At 36.6% G+C, this 21,330-nt stretch overlaps 1 protein-coding gene across 4 annotated transcripts in view; it reads right to left on the bottom strand.

The window, feature by feature from the left end:
• The window catches only part of IFT88 (intraflagellar transport 88), a 45,657-nt gene extending 25,359 nt beyond the window's left edge, over positions 1 to 20,298 (bottom strand). For 2 of the 4 annotated variants that reach the window (XM_042023917.1, XM_042023920.1), the window contains exons 1-18: positions 20,029 to 20,298; positions 19,291 to 19,384; positions 18,286 to 18,348; positions 18,104 to 18,160; positions 16,333 to 16,386; positions 15,904 to 15,967; positions 15,758 to 15,827; positions 14,675 to 14,765; positions 13,479 to 13,583; positions 12,252 to 12,354; positions 11,484 to 11,598; positions 11,154 to 11,385; positions 9,536 to 9,606; positions 8,772 to 8,858; positions 6,122 to 6,221; positions 1,764 to 1,850; positions 939 to 1,125; positions 252 to 360 (exon numbers count right to left, since the gene is read on the bottom strand). In XM_042023917.1, coding sequence (XP_041879851.1) covers positions 252 to 360; positions 939 to 1,125; positions 1,764 to 1,850; positions 6,122 to 6,221; positions 8,772 to 8,858; positions 9,536 to 9,606; positions 11,154 to 11,385; positions 11,484 to 11,598; positions 12,252 to 12,354; positions 13,479 to 13,583; positions 14,675 to 14,765; positions 15,758 to 15,827; positions 15,904 to 15,967; positions 16,333 to 16,386; positions 18,104 to 18,160; positions 18,286 to 18,348; positions 19,291 to 19,380 — 1,685 coding nt within the window. In that variant the 5' untranslated portion in view covers positions 19,381 to 19,384; positions 20,029 to 20,298. The other 2 variants (XM_042023918.1, XM_042023919.1) reach the window with 2 other exon arrangements.
• Positions 20,299 to 21,330: the final 1,032 nt, after the last annotated feature.

Below are 21,330 nucleotides of genomic sequence, written 5' to 3'. Positions count from 1 at the left end.
ATTTCATACTGAGTGTAAATCTAATCCCTGCAATGCGAACAGTCTTAATGTTCCTCACTTGCTTCACTGGAAATATTCAAGAAGGGTTAAGTTCTGGTCTCATTCTCACAAACATCAAATAATAAATCATTCTTACTATAATGGACATCGTAGTAAATTTCTAAATCACCCTGACATGATTGAAACACGTATTTCAGATTAAATGGGTTTACTAAAACCACCACTCCTTATCATAATCCAGAAAAAGATACATGCTTGCTAGCTGGTAAAGGACTTGGGCACTATTTGGAAGGATTGCATGGAGTTTCAGAAAACAATCCAAAGCTTCATCTATCCTGTTTAACTTCTTGTATGCTAAACCTAAAAAATAAAGGTTACAGTATTAATATAATGAGAAACAGAGTGCTTCAGCATATTAACTGAAAGAATAAGCAAGAAAAGCAAAATAGGAACACAATATTTGGAGGCAGCATTAACTGCCTTGACTTTAAAGGACTCTATTTGTGAGAGCCATGCACAGAATTCTTACCAGCCAGCATGATAAACTACCAAACTGATAAACACAAGGAACGTGAATCCAGTCAAAGACCAAGAACTTACGTAATCTCATTTTTTGAACAATGAGAGAAAGGCAAGGCTTTTAGAGGAGAATGACTCCGATGGTTTAATAATGCTGAAACTGGTATCCTTTTAGTAGGTAGTAATCTTCACAGTAACTTATTCATCTGCAATTACTAGTTGATGTTGTTAACACTGGGAATTTTTTTTTCCAGAACAGACAGGTAATACCAGTTAATATCTTGTTGTAACATAAATTCATCAATAAAGTAATAATAATTCACACATATTTCTGTAAGAAAACTTTCAAAGACAGATTCTCAGAAACACGAGTGTTACCTTCAGTCAAAAGCTAAATCACAAAAGCACCTGTGACTTACCAAGATTATAAAGCGCTTCAGTGCATAAGGAATCATTCCTGAGAGCTTCCTTATAAAATTCAGCTGCTTTTTCACAGTCTCCATTTGCAAAAACAGTATTTCCTTTGTTAGTTAGAGCTGCTGGATTGTACCTATCAGAATTTACAGCTAAATCTGCATAGTTAGTTGCTTGTTCCAATTCATTCCCCTGCATGAACAAAACAAACATTGTATTAGTCATTTGTCAGTCAATATTCTTGCAGCTGTGCCTTCTTACAGGAATTTCAGAAGACTGAGGATGAAAAAACCCCCCATTATTCAGTCCTAAAACATTTCTTATATATTTGCATAAGGTATATCATCTCTTTCAAGCTTCAGATAATACTTGAGACACATCTTGCCACTCTGCCCCATTCAGTCTGCAAGCTTGCTTTGTTGTAATAAAGTAGCATTTATTACAAAAAAAACCCCAACCCAAATCCATACCCTACAAACTTCATACAAAAACACACCTGCCTAAGCTACGCACTTCACGTGTTCCTGAAGTGCAGTCAGGGTCCCCAGGGCCAGTGTTCTAAATCCAGCCACTGAGCTTCTGCACAAACCCAACTGCAGGCATGCTTCTGTGGCCTGGGGCCCAGAGCCCAATCTCACTCTGCTTCCCACCAACAGGATAAAAAAGGACCCAATCCAAACTCCCACTGGTGTTCCAGAATAACTACTCTAAGGTGCAGCTTCTTCTTGTTTACAGAGATTATTTAGGCAGACACAAAAATTGGTACAAAAATACACAGGTTGCTACATAAACTGCAGTTCTTAACTAGTTTTGTTGAAGCAAACACTTACCAAATAATAAAGGAATGAAAGGTTTGTTGCAGCTGCACTCTTTACTCTGCTATCTTTTTTTTCAAACATTTTCAAAGTCTCCAGCGCCTAGAAGTAATATGGAAACAACTTACTTCACACTGAAGCAAGCTTATTCCAAAATCCTTTCAGAAAGCATTGATAAACGTCGCAGTAACAAACAGCTGAAATTATCAACTCATACACTCGCACACATGGTAATAACCAGAGCTCGTAACACACACTTGTGAGCATGTACACACAAAACTGTATCTGTATTACATGCAATATTAATTTTCATCACAAAATTCCAATAATATTGGCTATTTATTACCTATCCAAAATTTATATTAGATAAGGCTACTGTGAACTACAGGTATCTGACAATTCTATACGTACAAAACACAATGTTAGATGATTGGCTTTTAATCTAGTCAACTAATTAAAATTCTCATACTTATTTTTCTAGTTCTTTAAGAGACCACAAATGAATTAACATAAAACCTCATATTAAAAAGTCAAAAAAGAACACACTATATAAAAAAATACACACCATAGTGTAGGACTGGATTTCAATGCCTTTGTTTTGTGTACTAAGATGACGACAATTGTCTAAGTTTAGGAAGTACTCAAATGTGAAGCTTGACGCCAGCAGAATTTTCTTAAAAACTTTAATATGAAAACTAAATTTTATAAACTTCAAAATAAAGATGTTTATAGACAAAAAATGACCATATTTACAGCAAATAAACCACAAAAAAACCCTCTGAAATAAAAGGCAGCTTTTTCTTTTCATTGACTGTGGGCAAACATTTGTAACTGCAGACTAAATTATTAAAGAAATCTGTCTTCCTTATGCTAAATATTTATATGAACACAAACTGTTAGAATATCACAGTGAGCGCAGTTCCACCATCTATTACAACACAGATGTGGCAACCACAATTTAGCCATCAACATTAGCAATTTGAAAGTTTCCTTCCTCCTTTACATGAAATCTTTAAGCTGCTGTTTACATAACACAGCAAATGCATGATACTGTATGCCAAACACCAAAACAAACATAAAGAGAAGTTTTAACTGACTGTCATACAGAGTTTTCAGTTACTCTACGCAAAAAACCAAAACTGTATTAATGATGTGTAAAATGACAAAATACATACAGCTAAATGTAGTTCACTGATTTAGTCAACTACATTCCACCCAAGAACTATGAACCACTAATGATCCTAGTATTCTCCTAGTAATAGAAAATTCCTTAAAAACACACCAATTTCAATCAAGCATTTCAAAAGTTATGCTCTAGATTTTGTGGTCTCAGAAATGTAAGAATTGTAACTATAATAATTTTATTTATATATATATATATATTTTTGTGACTTTCTCCAAAAAGGGAATGATCCCAAACATTTCCAGATGTAACACTACTGTATCTGAGGTACTCTACTCTTATGCAAAGATTTGCTTCTTCATGGAATTAACTTCTAGTGAATTTAGAGCTTTACAGTTCAAAGTTACTTTCTGAAAAGCCATTTCCTATTGTATCTGATTTATTTACCTTTGCTTTTACTGCTAAATGGCACCTTTGATGATAAAGATTGGACAGAAATGCCCTTTTCATGTATAATGAAAGTTCACATGACTGAACTAAATTCATTTACTGGTAAATTATGTTGCAGGTCTCTTGCACTATTTCAGCAACTACAAGCCCTAGGATGAAAATCCATAGGCAATATTCCTTTTGTCCTTGTAAAGTAGCACTGCATCTTAAGTTGCATTTAAAGATTTCTAAAGAACTTCTAACTTTCTAATGCCAACAATAACAATTACTTAGGTTCAACCATCAAAACACAAACTATCCAAACTGTTCTTTGTGACTTGCTTCCTGTGTATCTCAATTATTTGCTTACAGAAGTTAAACTTCAAACTTGCATGACTCTAGCAGACTCAGGGTCTGCCAGAGATGTGAAGGAGATGCATGGTTAGCCTGCAGAACTCTGTTTTTAAATTAATTGTCAAAGTTTTTCTTTAAAAAATTTAAAATATGTAACACACAAATGTAACATGGTAATTTTCCCCTTTAGTTTTATATTTTATGTGCAAGGATTGTTTTAAAATAACATATTCATTATGATGAAGCCGTACTTAAGACCATTATAGTAACAGAAGCTGATTTTAGTTTGTTTCCTTTTGGTTTTTCTGTTTTTTGTTTTTTTTTTAAACAAACATTTAAAAAAAAAATTAATAGAACTTCAGCCTTGGAACTGAGTATTTAAAAAAATTTCCATTCTTGTTCTTCAGCCAAAGGTGTGTTGAGCAGGTGGTGAGTTAGGAAGTATATGAACAACAGACAGGATGAATGCAAATGTCAGCTGCAGTTTTATTAGAACAAAACAAATATAAAGATGGTCTGTAATCACCATTCTGCAGTCCCACTCTACTAAGTAGTTCCAGTGCAGGTTAAAGGTCTTCTATCACATAATCCAAGTAAAAACTGGTTCTTCTCCCCTTACTCCTAACTTCCAACACACTTCCCTCTCCCTCCATTGCAGTACTCCATAAAACATCACCAACAATCTCTGTATCTCATTTTACCTCCGAGAACTGATTTTAGTTTTTTTAATCTATACTGAACACTAACTGGATATCACAAAAAATTACCATTGAAACAATAAATTCTTGAGATCATAAGACTTTTTACCTATCTGTAACATTCTCACCCTTCAAATGCTTCAAATCATCAGTAAAGCTACCAGATTTGCTCAAAACTTTGCAAACTCTCAATTTGCTTCCTGATCTCAGAAAAGGTTTCAATGTGCTGGTTTTGGCTGGGATAGCTAATTCTTTTCATAAAAACTTGTATGGGGCTCTGTTTTGGGTTTGTGCTGGGAACTGTTGATAACACAGTTTTAGTTATGCAGGGCTCACAGTAAAGCCAAGGCCTTTCCTGCCTCTCACCCCACCCCACGACTGAGTAGACTGAGGGTGCACAAGGAATTGGGACAGGACACAGCCATGACAGCTGACCCCAGCTGACCAAAGGGATGTCCCAGACCATGAAGTGCCATGCTTAGCATACAAAACTGGAGGAAGAAGGAGGAAGAGGGGACGTTCGGAGTGATGGTGTTTGTCTCTCCAAGTCACCATTAGACATGGTAGGTCCCTGCTCTCCTGGGGATGGCTGAACACCTGCCTGCCCATGGGGAGTGGTGAATGAATTCCTTGGTTTGCTTTGCTTGCACGCACAGCTCTTTTTTTTTTACCTATTAAACTGCCTTTATCTTAGCCCATGAGTTTTCTCCCTTTTACTCTTCTGATTCCCCGATCCCAGCAGGACAAGGAGTGAGTGAGAGACTGTGTGGTGCTTAGTTGCCAGCTGGGGCAGTCAGATGTGCAGTATAATACAGGATAACTCTCTTGCTGTATCTACAGGGAAGGAGAAGAGGACAAGACAGACAGGAGGAGAAAGAGCTGCTCAGAAAACCAAAAAAGCTTAAATATGAGAAGTAAAAGCAGGCTGAAGTCAAGTATGTGGCCCTGTGTGCATCCCTCCAAGCTGTGGGTAGGTGAATGACCTTAGAAGATGACAGGTATTCACAGCTTAAGCTCTAATTTTGCTTTTGTATATGGTCTCTCATAATTCTTGCCACTAGTGCACAGCTGGGGACTGCTATATCCATTCTTACTTATCAAGCATTCCTATCACTGAATGTACTGGCCAGTGCATGTTAGAAGAAAACCAGTCAAATCCTTCAGATATCTGAGTTTGCTTTTGTTCAGATGAAGCTGTTTTCTAACTACTGACATTTCAAACCAAGCCTTGTATTCAACGGAACAACAGAAGAGCCAACTAAGTATAAGGAAAATTTACAGTATTTTAGGGAATGCTGCGGAACATGGGGAACAGCAAGAATACCAGAGCATAAACAGTAACTATACACCGCAGGTGCAGCAGCATATATTCTGGTACTATAGTCAGCCTAATTGAGAGAAAGATTCAGCTCATATAAATTGTAACACCCCCATGCTGATTAGCAACAGGCTTTCTAGGCTCTATGGACTGTACCGACCTCAGTTCCATTGACTGCAATGACAGCTTGGACACCAAGTGAAGACAACTAAATTTAGGTGTTTTGATTTTTCAAATGCACTGCATTCCCTCTAACTTCCATGGCAGAAATCTCATTTAGATAAAACTTGTCTCTTGCCAGTGTTTTTACGAAGTTACTTTACTGATCAGCACCAAAATAATTATTGTTTGCATAAATCATACTTTCCCTTGCCAAAAAATATGCTCTGGCTAACAAAGGTATCATTGCAAATAAAGTATTGAAAAGTAATAATGTGAAGAGTTACTATACCTGGTTAAAATTATGTTGCCTCAAGTAAGTAGTGGCTTTATTAATTTCTAGATCATTGGCTAACTCCACATAGTGGGAAGCTTTCACCACGTCAACACACCTGCAACAGAAAGCAAGCCATGAAGATAAACAAAATGCATCTGTGCAAATGCCTCCAAGTTACATATTTCTTTCAGCTAATTTACTTTCTGAACTGAATCTTCTTAGCTAATCTTTCTTCACCGTGGCGAAGAGCACTCTGATTAAAAATACTTGTAAGAATACTTCAGTCCCATAACCTACCCTAATTATAGTATCTCTGCTCTCTTTTTTTTAAGTCAGATGCCTAAATATCACTTTACTTTCCACCACTGAGCAATACTTGATGTCAAAAACTGACTAAAATAATTTTTCAAGCCATTTTCTTTGGCTACATTTTGTAAGGTAATTTTTCAAATTTCATCTCCTGATGCGTATCACCAAACCTATAAAAAAGATTAGTGAACAAAGCCAGAGACTACAGATAGTGTCCCTGAGCTACATCATAATAATAAAGTCATAAGTAAAGACATCAGTAAGTCTCTTTCTGGCCATCCCCCAGTCATTTGTGGCTTAGGGTCTTCTACAAAAAAAGTGCAGAACAGAAGGCAGCAGATAGTTCGGATGTTCATTCACAGCCACTGTCTTCCAGGGTTTGATGTGATCTACTTTAAGCTGCCTGATCATTTGAAGTAAGACCTTTATTTATTGTATGCATATCCTGTTCTCTCACTTGGAAAACGGGCACAGTAAAGGAACAACTTGTGGGATGCTTCCTTAACCCCCTTTCACTATTTTTTAACTGGTGGAAAGCCACCTTCTTTCCTTCTAATTGTTGGCTGTTTTGCCAACAGAAGTTCAATTCAACAAACTGCCTGCAGCTATAATTGGTTTGGCATGTGGACAGTCTTTAGACAAATGTCTTTTACATTAGAGGAAAAGTTGTAATAAAAATTGGTAATTTCTTCTTTTATTACAGATGTCTTTGCAACATCAAAAAGCATTTTCAACTGTTACTTTTAACATCTTTTAACCATAAAATGCAATGAGATCTAGCTATCCAACTGCTCTTTATGAAATATGACAGAATAGTCCCATTATGTCACATTTTAAGTAAGAAGTTATGAACTCTGAAGACTATTGTCCCCACTTTATTTCTCTAAATAAAATGAATTTGATTAAAAGTACATTTAATACTCAGAGGACCCATAATAAAGTTTATAATTAGAAAAACTAAGCTCAAGCTGCTGGTTAAACTTCTTCACTTGGCTTGAATACCTCAGCGTAAAATAACAAAGACTAAATCTGTTCTGATACACAGAAAACAATCCCACACATCTCAGCAGAAGTTGTTCAATTAGCCAGAACAGATTTGAGAGTGTGTTACTCCATGACAAGTCTTCTGTGGGTAGCACTAAGGAAACTGAGTATCTGACAACCTTTTCCAGTTTTTCTGAATAAAAACCAAGACACACAGCAAACAAATCTGACTTGCTCATGCTAACAAATTAGAAAACAACGACCGAATTTTTCACAAGACATACTGTTTAAGAATGGCAGAAGTAGGGAAATTATAAGATTAGAATGATTATTAAACCATCAAACACCACCTTGTGGACTTTAGCAGACAATACATGTCCGTCTAAGAGATTATTTCATATTAGTATAGACAGCTTTCTTAGTGAATTATAATTATAGGACCTGCAAAATTTGAGAATAATCCTAACAGGCCATAAACCCCAGGTGAAAGACAGGACTCTTTTCCCACCAAACATTCTTCACTACCCAAACACTAACACATATGTTAGTAATATTGTGCCTGCAATACACAAAATTCATTTGCATACATGTTATTTTCCAGTGCTATCAAAATACAAACAATATCAAAGTAAGCCCTTGTAACAGAAAGCTAAAAATAAATTTTGGAAAAGTTATACTATTAATTTTTATACTGTCATTATAGGAAGTGTGTCTAACAGAATTTGTTTTAAAGAGAAGGGTATTCTGCTGTAGAAAATATCACAGAAAACAAAAGCTAAGCCGTAAATTGAAAAATAAAGTCCAAATGATGAACCGTGACAGCAGCCTATCACTGTGTACACTTGTGTAAATATTTTAATGGTAGATTAAGTTTATAAATATAAACATTAAGTTTATAAACTAAATTCAAAGAAACCTTTCTTAAAATTTAGATTCCAGTGTTTTATATAATGACTCTATGGAGTGATCAAAACTTCTTAAGCACCCCAAGTCTTCATTATGATATCTTCAACCTTACAGTAAATACTAGCAATCACTGCCTTCAGTATAGCATTTCTCTACTGAGACTTTTAAAAGCTTTTCAATTTTGAAGTTGAATCTTCAAATTGATTTGAACTTTTAGAAGCTCTTTTTGTGTGAATTCAGAACACTGCAAAATGTATAATTAAGAGTTGACTTTTGATGATAAATTACAGAGTACACTCTAATGCTTTGTTTTGTTTGGGGGGCAGACTGAAAATAGCCTGGATGCTGTGTCTGAGATGCACAGAGAATAGTGTTTCCCAGGTTGCTTCTGTGCATGAACTGGTTTCATAACCAGAACAAGAGACTGACATAGTTTAGACAAAAAGAAGCCTCACTTTACTCTTACCAGTCATAGCCTACTGCAAAAGATGTCTCGATTGCCGGTGCAATGAGTTTAGCAGCTGTCATGATGTATTCCTCTGCCAACAATTTCCTAAAGAAAAAAAACCCAAGACCACAACACAAAAACATGAAAGAAATTCTTCACTGCGTGGGTGGTGAGCCAATGGAACAGACTGGCCACAGAAGTTACGGATTCCCCATCCCTGGAGGTCTCCAAGGCCAGGTTGGAGGCCTGAGCAACCTGGTCTAGTGGGAGATGTCCCCACCCATGACAGGGGTGCTAGAACCAGATGATCTTTAAAGTCCCTTCCAACCCAAACCATTCTATATTTGCATACGATTCTACATCACCATTTCAAAAACATATAGAAAAGAACCCAAAACAAAACATGTTCTTGCTTCCTCCTCCACTCAGGACAAATCTCAGAAGTCAATGTAACCAGTTCCCTGTTAACACTACTCCCCCGTATCTTGATTAGGGTCTTAGTTTTTTCTGTTTTCCTTTCCCTGCACACTAGCTGTATTTTTTAAAAAAACTCAAACACTGCAAGTTTTAAGCAGTGTAACCTGTAACATTTGGGGTAGATACTCTACTTTAGGGCAATACACTAAACTGAGTGATCCAACTGGTTCTTCTGAGCATGTCCGTTCCTAAGAATTGGGAGGACAGTTTTGTAACAAGAGCTGTGGACAGGTGACAAGACTGATAATCATCAGAAGCTAAAATTCAAGGCACCACAGCCAAGAAAGAATAGAGTCCATCATTACCTCTCACGTATTATTTGACTTAAACTGTCATTTTTAATGGCTTCAATCAGTAGATTCGTATGCAGATCATCCTGGAGGGAGACAAAACAACTGCAAATTATGCCAGTATACAAACATCTTAATTATTTTACAGACAATATGACTGCAAACATAAACTGATGCCAAATACATAGTTTATAATGTCACTTACTTTCCACGTTTGAAAACGCTAGCTTCAGTTTAAAGTAGTTTTCTAACTGTACACTCTGAAATTCGGCATTACAACTACTTCAATCCTGTTTTTCTGCTCATGTATGTTGTCACAGCTCACATTAAGGTTAACAGACATAGTTCATGTCGTGTATCACACCAGGAAGGCTTCAGATCACAGTGGGAATATTCTCAAGCTTAAAAATATACATTTGCTGAACTCTTGTGATATTCAGCAGATGAGGACTTGTGCTACCTCCTCCTTAAAATAACTTGCATGATCATCTTATGGTTTTTTCCACACATCTCTGTTAGCTCTAAGTTATGCAGGGTATGCTAGGTAGCCACCCCTTTTCCTCATTTATTGAGGATAGGTCATAGATTTATACAAAATAAGGACCAGAAGGAAACTGTGATCTTCTCTCTGACATCTTCATAAAAAAGTAAAGAACTTGGAATGTCTGTTAAAACTATAGCTTGCCTACCCTTAGAAATAACATCTGCAGTCTCAAGGCTTTCTTTCAATGAATGATCTTACATAGTCCTCAATTAATTCAAGGGATTAATGATCCTTACTCTTACATAATTTCTAATTTAAGAAATTATATTAAATGTATTAAAATATGTACATATATATCAATAAATATATCGATATGCTTCATACATTAAATTTTATTTCTTTATGCTATGACAATAGGAAACAACAGCTACTCATAAGCTGCAAACAGTTTGAAGATTAGTTATATATTTGATGTTTAGGACTGAAAAAGAAAGATTTGCATCACCAAAAAAAAGATTGTTAGGGGAAAATAAAAGGCTTGATCTTTCTATAGAGGATTCTTTTAAGAGGGACACTAAACCTATTAACTGTTTTTCCCTCTCTTTAGCATCCCAGAAAGTCAAAGGAAGTCCAGTTTCCAACAAAGTCTTAATAAACTAAAACAAGCATCTGTAAATGTCACTACAATTTTCTTCTGTAAAATAACACTACAGTATTACAAGTTTTATTAGCACTCACTTGAGGAAACTTGCATTAACCCACTCATTGTTTTGCTCCCTTTATTTTACCTTAAAAATATTTTATTAAAATTTTATATAAATGAAGATGGTAAAGCAATAAGTGAGCTATGAAAGTAAGCCCAAATGAATTTCAACAAAATTATTATGAAAACAATTATGTGGTGTGGGTTTTATGTACATCATATCCTTTGAGGAAAAAAAAGATTTAATGTTCTCTCATTATTTAAATGTTCTCTCATTTTTTCATCTGAGCAGTACTGCCACACTAAATTCATGCTGGTAAAAAAGTTCTTTTAGATACTTAAATACACATCAATTTCCATATTCAGTACAGTCCAAGCATTCAGTATCTCTTCCTCTTTCTCCTGACTTACTATATAAAGACACAGTTTATTTATTTCAAACTTACATTTAATAAAATGTATTTGTCTTCATAATCCACTTCCAAGGGAACTTCGATCAGGTTTTTGAAGGCTTTCTTCATTTGCTCACCATTTCCAATAGCAAAATAACATAGGATCAGGTTGAAGCCTGCCTTCAGGTTTGGAGATATGCTCATTATTTCTTCAAATGAAGAAATGGCATCAAAGTATTGGCCAGTTTTAATAAATGCAACTCCAATATTTTCCATGATTTTTATCCTAAGTAAGAAATCAGGTTTAGATTATATTTTTAACTAATAAATCATATTGTATGTAAAACTTGTATTTCATAACCATGCCTCCTAGAAGAAACTCACCTCATCTGTTTGTGGGAACTAGTAATTTGGTCTAGAGCCATACGGTAGAATTTGATAGCTTTGGAATAGTTCCGTTGTTTTAAATATATATTTCCCATATTTACCTTCAGTATACCTATCAAAAGGAGTCAGTGAGTTAAAACATTTTAAAATTGTTTCAAAGTGACAGAGTAGAACAACTTAATAAATTTATATTCATTATAGGATAGCAGTGTCCCTTTAAAGCAATACTGCACAGAACTGCCTTCTGTGAATTTAACTCAAGAGAAGATGAGAGAGAAGAGGAAGTAGTGATGAAACCTAGACTAGAACTATCATGTAAGATGTATTCTGATGTTGATTGTGAATTGAGGGATGAAATAGAGATTATTTGCAGTGCTCTCCAGGAAGACAGCTGCAAATAAACATCTCTGAGAAAATACACCATAGGAGTCTCAAAGATATGCAAAATACTAAAAGAAGCTTTCAGGAGAGAAAGATCAAGTCAAAAGAGAAAAAATTAGTACTAGAGAAGACCACATGGTGTGTGTGGTATGAGAAAATTATGTATTTGTCTTTATGTTCAACTTAGTCTATGGGAAAAAAAGACTTCATGAGCCAGTATAACAATGTGGTTTGCCTCTCCAAGTCAGAGACTCTGAGTATCTGTCACCCACTCTGACTGGCAGACATGAGGGCTGAGTTCTCTGTGTACCAACACCATGCAGATGTAGTCCTCATTTTGAATGCCTGACTACCAATTTTAATCCACTTTGGAGTATAACCTACCTCCACTGCTGAACATCTTGTTCTTCACTATAACTTGGTAAGTAGTCAGCGCTTCAGCATACATTTCATTAGCAACATACTGACTGGCCAGATTGAGAAGAACCTATAGAAAATTGGAATTATAGGTACAAGAAAATATATTGTCCTCTCAACAGTAATAAACTTGAATTCATAGTAGATAATTTCAAATTAATTTTACCTTGGAACTATTGTCTTTAGCACTTGTAAGCATCCCATCTTTATCAATTTGCATGAACAAAGAAACATTATAGAGGAAACAAGTTTAAAAGCTACTTATTCTAGGTAATTCTTTTACTTTGTACATAAATTACTAGCATTCAAAGTCATGCTACATGGGCCTTAGACCTAAGTAAACAATGCTATAATGCAAGGTTATTAAAAATATTCATACAAGATAATTCTCAGAAACTGTGTGTAATTTATGACTCCCAACATGTGGAAAATTGTCCTAATGCCTGTGGTCACTCAGTTTATAAAGTGAGAATTTTTCCAAACTGCTGTTTCACAACAGAAGTGCTGTTGGTGTCAGGTAAAATTCCTCTGCATTTTTTCCACAGCTTTACTCTGACCTTCATGGTAAAATAAATTACCAGGCCTGCCTAATTCAATATATTAATTGTTAATAATTGTCTCTACAGCACTACGTGGGGTATGAATTTAAAAACCCCTCAAGTATTTTTATGTATGTCGTACCCTTTTTTTTTTTTTAAAAAGTTACTATTTGAAAACCAGAATGTAAATCTAGATACCTGCTTTAAGATTCAGGAACATTACTATATCCTATTTCATGTAATAAATTCTCTGCCACTTCATGGGTCAATTTAAAGGCAGCATCTGATCTTTCCTGTTTTCTCCTCTCGGCATATTACACTCTCGAGACAATTTATTTCAGGGTTTTTTTTTCAGGGACAATTTATTTACAGGGTCTACATCTGCTATGTTTTGATATGCAGGTTTTACATGTGAGTAAATATCTGAAATAGATATTCATGTGAATTCTTCTCCACTTAATGTGGACTACATGGTTTCTCTGGTACTTGAGATTGCATGGGAATGGACTCGATGACACAAATGGATCTCCTCTGGTACACTGCCAGAAGCATTACAACACAGACTCATAAACACACTTCAGGAAACACTGGCATTTCTGTTCAGGAGGTTTTTTTTAGCAGCATTTCAGTCACTGAAGATTTTTTAAGCACTTACTGTGTAAGTAAGGTCTAAGTTGATACTTTCTGGAGGAGCAATTTGTTCACGTTGTCTCAACAATTCTCTTTCCTGTCTTCCAGCCTCCTTTGCTTTCTCCAGAGCCTTAAATAAAATACTAGAATTTAGCAGTGCCTTGAATCTTACTGACTCAAGATGACAAAAATACATTCAAAACAAGTATGAAGAGAATATATTCATGTCTATTTTCTTCAGATGCACAGACTGCACCAAATGCCTGAAAAAAACACTCTAACCCACTGAAAGGTTTTAATTAGCAATAAGCAGACATACGGTTATCTAAGTCTGCTTAGCTTACAATTATGTACCCAATCATAACCTTCTGCAGATTGGTGTCAATGCCCTTCGTACAAGTAATGCTCCGGGTCTAGCAAGTGCCATTAGCAGTCCTGTGTGCCTCCACAAGGATGCAATGATTAAGAAAGTAATGGTTACTACTCAAGGTGGCTGTTTGGAAGCCAGTGGTGAAGGAAGTACTTCAAGATATAGTTTGATTCCTAGTCTGTATGATAGAAGGCAAATCCAACTTGGCTATTTTATAGATAATGAGTTAGCAACTTTGATGACTTTCACAGGAAAATGGATATTCTACTGGACTTGTCAGAAACAAACATCCTAGAGGACCCTTGCAATGGTCTGATACAGGCTACATAAGAAAAAACCCTTTGACATCAAGAGCATTCTTGACCAGACATGAAAGAGGCTCAAGAAAAACTAACAAAATAGATTGGTTAATTAGCCACTACTCACAGTGGCACAACATTGCTCTATTATCCTCTGTAACAGAACAAATACATTCAAACTGTCTATTGGAAATAGCTCCTTATCCATAGTAACCTTTGATCATATCTAGGAACTGTTAAATGCTAGCTAGCCTGGGCCACAACTGGGCCAGTACAACTAATTCATCAGACCCATCTGAAGAGGTCAATGGACATAGAGGGAAGGGAATTTTTGTAACTCTGAAATCTTAACAAATATATATGCCAGAAATACACCTCCTACCTCTTTTTTTCAGCAAAGCAAGGTATCACTAGACTAGAAGAGTCATAACAAAATTAGAATTAAAATTATTTTAATAATTTGAAACACTTGACCACAAGTTAGTTTGAAACATCTATCTATACAAATTGTTCTTCTAATGGCAGAAATGAAGTGAAAGCCAGAAAAACTACCGATTTCAAGTCTCCACAGCTATTGGCAACACAGCTTTCTTCAACCAGTTCATTCACTTTTTTTTCCAACTGCCTCATCTTCTCTTCTGAACTAAAATAAAAATAACAACAAAAGGATTAACACTAGTAATGTAACTGCAGACACTAAGCTTCTACACATTATATTCTCAATAAAACAACACAATGACATACCACATGTCACAACTAACTGGTTTTCCCATCAAAGAAAATATTGTGTGAAACTATGCTTTGAGAAGATTGTCAGAAGCTACCACATTCACATTTTCAATTTGAAAACAAAGACCTAAGAAAACATAAATCCTCTGACAAGAACAATACAGACAGGCAAATTTCACAAACCAAATTTGTTCAAGAGAAGTAATGACACAACAAGATGAGCTTTCATATCAAACACTAGTGACATTAAATATCACATTAAAAACACTTAATTGAACCTTTATTTGCATAGACAACTTGAAAGCATTGCTTGCAAATGCAGATTATAACAAAAAACTGTTGTTCTTCCAGACTTTTTCCACTGCTAAATAACCAAACATTTCAGTAGGATTCCCTATTCCTACATAGCTACATTTGGGGAACACAACTTTGGTGTTGGAAAGCTCAACGATTTTCTGAGTGAACTCCACAACGTAAGCACCAGCCTGCAAGTTCCAGCTCAAGTGCTAAGGTCAGAGGGAACAGGGAGAAAGAGCAGGCAAATTCTCCCAAGTTCTTCCCAAGGAGCTGCAAGAACCATGGTGTTCCTTGCCTGTCACACACACTTTCATGGTCCTGCACAATTCTACATAAGTATCACAGCATTTGTGTGGCAACAGCTACACCTGGGCTGCTGAGCTAGTCAGAACAAGAAATCACTGAAATCAGATATTCCTGAAAGTCAGTGCAACTGCTTCGACAAGTCAGCCAACCACATGCACAAGTGTTTGTGGCACTATTCCACCAAGTTCAGAGTTTGGGCCCTCACGGCTTTTGTAACTGCCTGGATGTTTGTAAACTCTACGCATGGTTGGCTTTCTGTTGCTGTTAATGCTTTGAAAGAATGTCATGCAGAACTGAACAAACCTGTCTGAAGTTTTCTTCTCCAGAGGTGAAGCAGGACCTCTCGCTTGGCCAAGAGGATCAAATGAAGAACCTGCAAAATTAACAGAGTATTGAAAACTACAAAGTAACATCTCCCTGTGGCAGCTGGCAATTTCTACAAACCATACCTCTCACAGCTGCCTTAGTGTAACCTGCAGCTTGCACTGCTGTCATTGGTCGAGAAACCCCATCCTCAAATAAAGAAGATATATTAAGATAATCTCACAAAAAATGATGTTTTAGACAATACAGACATAATTATATCTTTTTAGATGTAATTTTTATATATTCTATATATATTATTTTAATGACAAATTATTCATTGCACATCACAAAGTGTTAGAAAGTACTACACTGTTATTGCTTCCAACTCTGTGCTCAAATAAAATACACATCACTACCCTCATGCTTTCTGACAGTACTACATTCAAAAAAGGACAAATTAAAAGTGTAGTAATTTGTATAACTCAACGAACTTCTAAATACTTACATCTAACACCTACCAGAAAAATTCATTGTTCCAAATGAACATAAAATGTAAATATTGGAACTTTTACCTGTATATTTCCTGTCATGGGTCTTCCCATAGATGAAGGTAAAGTTGCCTTTGACTACAAAAATAAGTAAATTGTTTGAAATTGTCATTCTTAAAGCATAAGAAGCCTATGTTACGTCTTCTCAACACTAAATTTTAAAAGTTGAGCTAACTCTCACGTAAGTCCATAGCAAAGGTCCCATTTATTTTACTCATATGCAATATACCTCCAGTGCCTGGCAGACTAAAAGATGTTGAATACTTCAGTTAGCACAAATTCACAATAAAGATTTTTTATGTATTTGGATATTCCTGTCAGCTCTTTTAAAAAGAAATACATAGGAAATTATCTGAGGCAGCAGTACTTTCCATTATTAAATTATTGAAATTGCTACCTTTAAATTGAACAAATAATTTACACAAAATACTTCAGCAAAATTCTGTGTAGAGCTGATAAAATCTGTCACTGTATTAATCTTTCAAGTTATATTTTCATATAAATTTATTTTATCAATAAATACAGATACACTTTTTAACTGTCAACGGGTATCTCTTCCATTTCCTGAAGGTCACATACTGTCCTTCTGTGTAAGTGTTAAAAATGTAAAGAAATAAATGTGAAATATTTATTAGTAAGTACTTAAGTTTGCTACAAATATACAATACAAACAGACAAATATACAGAGTTCCAGGGCATGAAAAGGTATTCCCCTAATGCCCACTCAGAGGCCTGTTTTATTATTCACTACCCACACACATCATGATTGTTTTCCATTTTTATTGCTGAGGATGAACATACATTAGCAAGGATTTTCGTGTAGAAAAAGCAACTGTGGAGTGAAAGATAAAGAGCTGTAGAGTGGACAATGCTTTGGAAGTTTCTAGCTTTGCTATTCCAGATAAACATCTCAGTCTTTATTATCCTGAGGAAGTGCTTTTTTTATGCACTCATTTAACAAGACAACTTTTCCCCCTACAGCTTTGTACTACACTTAACATCTGCAAATATAACTGTCAAGAAAAAGCAGTGTCAAAAGTCTGAGCAACCTGATCTAGTTGAAGATGTCCCTGCTCATTGCAGGGAGATTGGACTAGATGACCTTTACAGGTCCCTTCCAACCCAAACCATTCCATGGTTCTAATACATCCAAAGCAGGTAGCAGAAGGTTCAGAGTAAAGGTTGTATTTCAGTGACGTAACAGAATTCAGGTGTTCTTGAAATTGTTAGCCAGCAAACTTGCATGAAATCTACAGCCATTTGTTGTCCCTTTTTTGTCATAAAACTTAAGGAACATTATATCCAAAAGCATTTGTTTTTCAAATTTTATTGAGTCAGGCTAACAGATATAAAAATTTATTTTAATAAAGGGGCATTTTAATCTGGATTGTTAAGAGTTACAATAGGCTAAGTATACCCAAAAACACAACCAAGTTCTTCTGATTCAACTAGAGGGGTTTCAGAGCCTGTATTCTTCAAGACTTGATTTCACCTTAATTTCCAGAAAACTTTCTCAAGCCCAGTTCCCCCTGCAAGGGAACCTGGTTAATACCTTGGACTCTAATGCCTTGTGCAGTACAGAAGATTTGCAGCACGGTTCAGGAGAAAAGAAAAACAACCAGTAACCATGCCTTGAGCAAGTGCAGAGTTGTGAATTAAAACTAATGAATAGATGCAGCTCACTGGAATTAAATCCTTAATTTAAAAGGGTTCACTTTGTGCATGGAATTAAATGGTACATATATTTTTTTGTAAATGACATTTTCATTAAGGATATAACAGAACAAAAACCTGCCCCAAATCCAGTTGCTAGAGGTCTTGGACTTGATGTGCCAGGAATTTTGGCTGTCACCTGGGTGGGAGAAAAAAAAGAACCAAACAAAAAAACTCCACAAATTAAAAACTGTATGTGTCAATTATTAGTGTTTCTACATAATATGATCTACATTAATGCAAAGTGTTTTAAAAGGTTCTCACAGGGGGTCTTCTTCCATGACTTGTTCTTGCTGCCTGTTGAAAAGCTACATCATTTTCTAAATCCTAGAAAAGATAAAGACATCAATGCTTTTAAAACCACAACACCCAAACTCACAGTTCCACAACCTTCAGACTACTGAAAGCAGATAGGTAAACAATCAAATATTCTTCACAAAATACTTGACTTGAAGATAACTGAACAACAGATTTTACAATTATATTATTTGTCTCTCTTTTTTGGTATTTTAGATTAGGAAATGTAAAAACTTGTTATTTTCTAAAAACACACAGGGGAAACAGAGCTGAAGTAATAAAATACAACAGGATTTTTTTTCCATCCAAATGCTTATTACTTATGGTATTTCTGAATTTTGACATTAACAACTGCAATGCGAGACATTAAAACAGCTCATGTCTCTCAGGTCCTGCAGCAACTCCCATGAACTGGGCACTGGGATTTCACAAAAGATGCCAAGTCTTGCTACTGGGTTTCAACCAAAGGATATCACGGTTGTCCCAACTCCACCACACCAGCAGTTACCCTAAAGTGGTCTGCAGGGCTACTTTAAGAAATCCCAGATGCTCTACCCAATCGCAGAGAGACCTGCAGGATTCCATCCTACTGTGAGCTCCTCCAGCAGCAGCACAGTAGGAAATCAATGACCTACTGATCACGCAGTAGCCTCTTTTGTCAGAAAACTTTCTGCTGCACACAACCTGGGAAACACCCCATTGAATGTGCCTACATATAATTCTGATTTTATACTTCATAAATTCTAACCACTACAGCATCTTAGATTAGTTGAGATCTGCACAAGTATTTCACTGGAATAGAAAGCTACCAAAGAATTACCTATTCAAGAAGATCTCTGAGAAACTTCACGTTTCTTGCTAAATAAAGTAGATTTCACTTCAAAGCAGTTGTAAACTTGTACATTACTGTACCCATAAGTTTTCATACTTCTAAGTTAAAATTCTATGTATGGGAAAGAGCAAATATTTTACCTCTGTGTCAAACATGGGATTATAATCATTGTAGCCAGAATAGAGATCATCTTCATTATTCTCAGGAGCCAGATGCACATTTTGCATCATTTTTCTGTGAAACATTTAACATGCCAAATGTTATCTCGGTGGTTTTATATAAATATTTAAAAATGCAAAATATAAACAGTAGTAGTTTGATTAGTCATAAAAACTAGGACTCACCTATAAAGAATGGCACCATTTCATGGATTTATATTTTTGTTTGTACTTATACCAGTTATGAAAATTGTTTTGAAGGTATTTATCATTAAAACTAAATGATAATAACAAGTAACCCCATTACTACTTATAGAATGGTATCTTTCCACTGTTAGCTAACTCGTGTTTAAGATAACTCATATTCTAAAGTTAGTCTTTATAGGCCAAACCACTGTAGTAAGTCTAATGAAAGATATTTCATCTCGCTTCAAATTTTCCTTTCCTTTCCCTTTCCTCCCTTCCTGCATACTAATATCAACATAGCTACAGCTATGAAGCCATTTTAATTAAAATGGTTTTAAAAAGCTAGTATTAAAGAAGCCCGAGTTCCAAAGTCTTTCTGCACCAATATTTCCCTGCCTAATACGGTGCGTTCACCTGGTGGGCTTTCCCTCACGGAGGGCAGACACTAAGGTGTCTCACTTTGCCTTGCTACCCGTTTTCATAAAAACCTCAAGAAGGCAACGTTTGATTTCATCGATAACATGAAGTACATGCCCTTTAGTTAGCAAGCCTCAGCCAGGACGAAGCGCACGGTTCCTCTGCAGCAGCAGCGGGATGAGGAGGAGGATGTTCCCCGCCGCTTCCCACCGTGAGCGGTGCCCCCGCGACCGAGCCGCTCCCGGCGCGGGTTCCTCCAGCGAGGACCCAGCGATGTGCCCCGGAGCGGGGGCGGCTCAGGGCACAGGAGAGACAGCCGCCCTCGGCCCGGCCCCAGCCACGGCCCGCTCAGCGCTGCGGGGCCGGCGGCGTTGCCGGGACACGGCGGCGGTCCCCGCATGCACCGCGGCCGGGCGGGGCGAGCTGCGGGCGGGGCGGGCGCTGCCGGAGCTGCTGCCCCGGGAGGGCGGGCGGTGCCTCCCGGGAGGGCGGGCTCGGGGAAATGGAGAGCTTGTGCTGGCCTCGCTTCTTTAAAGTACGCGGCAGGAAAGCTCTGTGAAGCGCCTGAGAGGGTCAATTAAAAAAAAAGAAAAGGAAGTTGTTAAAGCTTCCCACATACCATAGTCTCTGAAACTAAATAAAAAATTAAAATCCCTAATGTCTTATCAAAAGATGATTCTTCCTGCCATCTTTACTACTTACTCTTGGTATTTTGGAAACCCTGACAAGTGTCAGCTGGTTTGCCCACAGCAAATCATTATACTCTGGGGAAAGTTTCCTATGCCTAAATGGGAAACAGAATAGAGGAGGGATCTCTGAACACGCCTACAGTATTTTTGAGAAAAAAAACATTTTATGAGACCAGTTGTAACTTACCTCTACTGCCTTTTGCCAATAGCATAAGCAAGCTGCAAAGGCAATATACAGTACAGTCAGAACACCCTTTTTTATGGTCAGAATCTGTGCGCACTATGCAATGTCAGGGCCTTCTGTTGCTCACCTTTCCGCCTCAAAGTCCTTTCTGAGGAGATAAGTGCAGAGGATATGAGTGAAAGGTCTTTCTACTCTGGCTCCCAACAAGGGAAACAAAGATAACATACAGAATTATTAAGACAGAATCACTTCCTGCATTAACCTATTCACGTTCCATGCATGAGCCACTTTCACACAGAAACTTCAGACTTGAGACCTTTGGATATGAGAATCTTAATTCTCCTGAATTTTCTGGAGTACAACTAGTTTACACAATAACAGACTTAGGGTGGAAACGTTTTCAGCTGCGTTACTTGCCACAAATTATGTACTTCAGCATAAGAAATATATATACATTTATAGCCCCTCTTTTTCTGCCTGTGACTCCTCATGTATAACCGAACCTACGGTTTTTATATTTTTCTTGTTGTCCCCAGATGCATTAAT

This window comes from Corvus kubaryi, unplaced genomic scaffold (assembly GCF_017639235.1).
Source record: "Corvus kubaryi isolate FWS band 111438036 unplaced genomic scaffold, C.kubaryi_AGA036_p1.0 37256, whole genome shotgun sequence".
Lineage (NCBI taxonomy): Eukaryota > Metazoa > Chordata > Aves > Passeriformes > Corvidae > Corvus > Corvus kubaryi.
Note: the sequence above shows the minus strand (reverse complement) of the source record. Positions and strands in the feature narration are given on the sequence as shown.